The following is a 2,958-nucleotide window of genomic DNA, read 5'->3' on the forward strand; positions in this document are numbered from 1 at the left end:
GTGGGGGGGGGGGGGGCAGAAGCCGTGCCAATCAGAGCTGTGCTGGCATGTGGAGACACGTGCGCTTCATCACGTGCCAGTCTGGGATTTGCAGCCAGCCCAGTGCATCTGTCTGAGAGGGTCTGGGGCTGTCGGTCCCTTTTGTTGGGGAAATGGGTCATGCCACCAGCACCCCTGGCACGGGGAGGCAGAGGGGGACTCAACAGCCTTGTCCCCATCCTTCCCTATTCCCCTGGGATGGAGCTGGTTGCCTCTCTCCCAAGTGTCTCCACTGGCTGGGGATCAGAACAGACACCTGCCCTGCACATCCTCTCAAACAGCCCCTCCAAGAGATGTTTCCTGCTTCTTAAGGTGTTTGTTTTGGTTTGTTTTTACAACACAATGCTCCAGGTGGAGCAGCTCCCACCACACCAGCAGCCCCACCGAGGGTTTGTATCAGTGGTCCTCTCTGGGGTGCTCCCTCCTCTTTCCGGGTGCTGCTGGATGGGGCTGACTATTCCTGCACGAGAGTGTCTTGAGGGTGCTGGATCTCCTTGTGGTGGGTGCTGGGCCTCACCCCCGTGGTGACCAGGAGTTGCCTCCTGCCCTTCCTGGTAGCAGCCAGATTTTAGGCAAGTTCATAGCAATTGGACATGTCTCATGTCATCCCTCCTCTCACACCGTGTGGCTGTGCTGCTTCCTTTCTCAGGGAGATGGATTTAGGCTTTTCTCAGTGATGACCAGTGATAGGACAAGGGGGGTAATAGGTGCAAATTGGAGCATAGGAGGTTCAAGGTGAATATCTGAAAAAATTTTTTTACTGTGAGAGTGACAGAGCCCTGGGACAGGCTGCCCAGGGAGGGGGTGGAGTCTCCTTCTCTGGAGACATTCAAACCCACCTGGATGAGTTCCTGTGTGATGTGCTCTAGATGACCCTGCTCTGGCAGGGGGGTTGGACTAGATGATCTTTCAAGGTCCCTTCCAACCCCTAAGATTCTATGATTCTATGATTCCTTTCAGATCTCTGACATCTACATCAGTGGGGAGTCAGGGGACATGTCAGCCAAGGAGAAGCTGCTCCTGTGGACACAGAAGGTGACAGCGGGTTACATCGGTGTCAAGTGCACCAACTTCTCATCGTGCTGGAGCGATGGGAAGATGTTCAACGCGCTCATCCACAGATACAGGTAGGCAGAAGGGAGCTGTGGAGAACATGGTGTGGGTGGGGAATCTCCCTGAGATCCCTGCCCACTGCTGCTGTGGGGAGTGGTTGGAGATGTGGGTGAGGCTTGCAGGGAGCCATGGCTCTTTCACCTGGAAATCATCCCTTCCTCCAGGTGGCTGGGGGGGGTGGGTGCTTGGAAAGAGCAGTAACTACATCGTGGTGCAAGAAAGGACCTCTCTGCCCTGGGCACCTGGTGTTTGACCACGTCGTGATGCTGGTGTGTGCCTTGCAGGCCAGATCTGGTGGACATGGAGAGGGTGCAGATCCAGAGTAACCGGGAGAACCTGGAGCAGGCCTTCGAGATCGCCGAGCGGCTGGGGGTGACGCGGCTGCTGGACGCCGAGGGTGGGTGGCCAGGGCACGTGGCTGGTGCAAGGGGTGCCCACCTCTGCCTGCTCCTGGTCCTCACTGCCTTCCTGCTTCCCCCTTGGCAGACGTGGACGTCCCCTCTCCGGATGAGAAATCTGTGATCACTTACGTGTCTTCAATCTACGATGCCTTTCCCAAAGTCCCCGAGGGAGGAGAAGGGATCAGCGCCATTGTGAGCATCGCTGCGGGTTGGGAGGCTGGGGCAGCCACCTGGGAGGCAGCTGGTTGTGGAGGGGAAGGGTTTGGAGGTTCCTTGTCCACCCTTGCAGATGGACAAAGGGTGGTAGAGGCTCAGGGAGAGGAAGGAGCTTCCCCGTTAGCTTGTCTACCCTGTGAACTGCTGGTGTTCCTGCAGGGCTGTGGTGTTCTCCAGGCACTGCTCTGGGTTTTGAGCTCTTGGGAAAGCTGAGGTGGCTTCCAGGGAGCAACTCGCAAGGAGGATCCTCCTCCTTTCCCTTCTTCCTGGGATGGCAGCACAGCAGGGAGGCGCAAGGAGGCACAACCCTGTAGTTGTGATGGTGGCACCTCAGTTTCCTTGGGCTCTGCCTCTCCCCATGGGGAGCTGCCCTCCAGCAGTGCTCTGCAAGTGCTCTTGCCCCACAGGAGGTGGATTCGAGGTGGCTGGAGTACCAGAGCCGTGTGGAGTCCCTCATCTCGTGGATCAAGCAGCACACGATACTCATGTCAGATAAATCCTTCCCCCAGAACCCTGTAGAGCTAAAGGTAGGTCCTGGATGAGGTCCATCCCCAGTGTCCCATGTCCTAGGTGCCAACAGCTGGGTGGTGACATCCCCTGGGCTGGTTTCTGAAGAGCTTTTCTCATCCCAGGCACTTTATAACCAATACATACACTTCAAAGAAACTGAAATCCCAGCCAAACAGCAGGAAAAAGGCAGGATAGAGGAGCTCTACAAACTGTTAGAGGTAAGCATCACCGTGGCTACCTGGAGGCTTGTAGGTGGGGCTGTTGTGCTTGCAGCAAGAGCCAGAGGTGCTCAGTTCAGGTTTATTTTGGAATGGAGAAGTGGAAACAGCCCTCGGGGCAAAGGGAGCTGCTGCAGGAAGGGAGGCAGAGCTGCAGCCCCTGCTGTCCCTGCTGGAATTTCTCTCTAGCCAGCTGGAGGAGCAGGCAGGTGGTGCCATTTACTTGACGTTCTCCTCAGGTATGGATCGAATTTGGCCGCATCAAGTTGCCCCAGGGCTACCACCCCAACGACGTGGAGGAGGAGTGGGGCAAACTCATCATCGAGATGCTGGAGCGCGAGAAGCTCCTGCGGCCGGCGGTGGAGAGGTGGGTGCTCTGGGGGTACAGCCCCTGCTCCCCTGCCTGGGGGGACAGCCCCTGCTCCCCTGCCTGGGGGGGGACACCCCCCCACAGCCCCTCC

The 2,958-nt window shown here is 57.5% G+C and overlaps 1 protein-coding gene across 1 annotated transcript in view; it reads left to right on the plus strand.

Annotated features, from left to right (window-relative positions):
- The window catches only part of MACF1 (microtubule-actin crosslinking factor 1), a 115,671-nt gene that overhangs the window by 13,551 nt on the left and 99,162 nt on the right, over positions 1 to 2,958 (plus strand). Inside the window, 6 exon segments of the mRNA XM_010000620.1 lie at positions 1,000 to 1,166; positions 1,437 to 1,549; positions 1,639 to 1,745; positions 2,177 to 2,296; positions 2,402 to 2,497; positions 2,737 to 2,864. Coding sequence (XP_009998922.1) covers positions 1,000 to 1,166; positions 1,437 to 1,549; positions 1,639 to 1,745; positions 2,177 to 2,296; positions 2,402 to 2,497; positions 2,737 to 2,864 — 731 coding nt within the window.

The sequence above is a fragment of the Chaetura pelagica genome, unplaced genomic scaffold (genome assembly GCF_000747805.2).
Source record: "Chaetura pelagica isolate M959 unplaced genomic scaffold, ChaPel_1.0 scaffold676, whole genome shotgun sequence".
Taxonomy (NCBI): Eukaryota; Metazoa; Chordata; class Aves; order Apodiformes; family Apodidae; genus Chaetura; species Chaetura pelagica.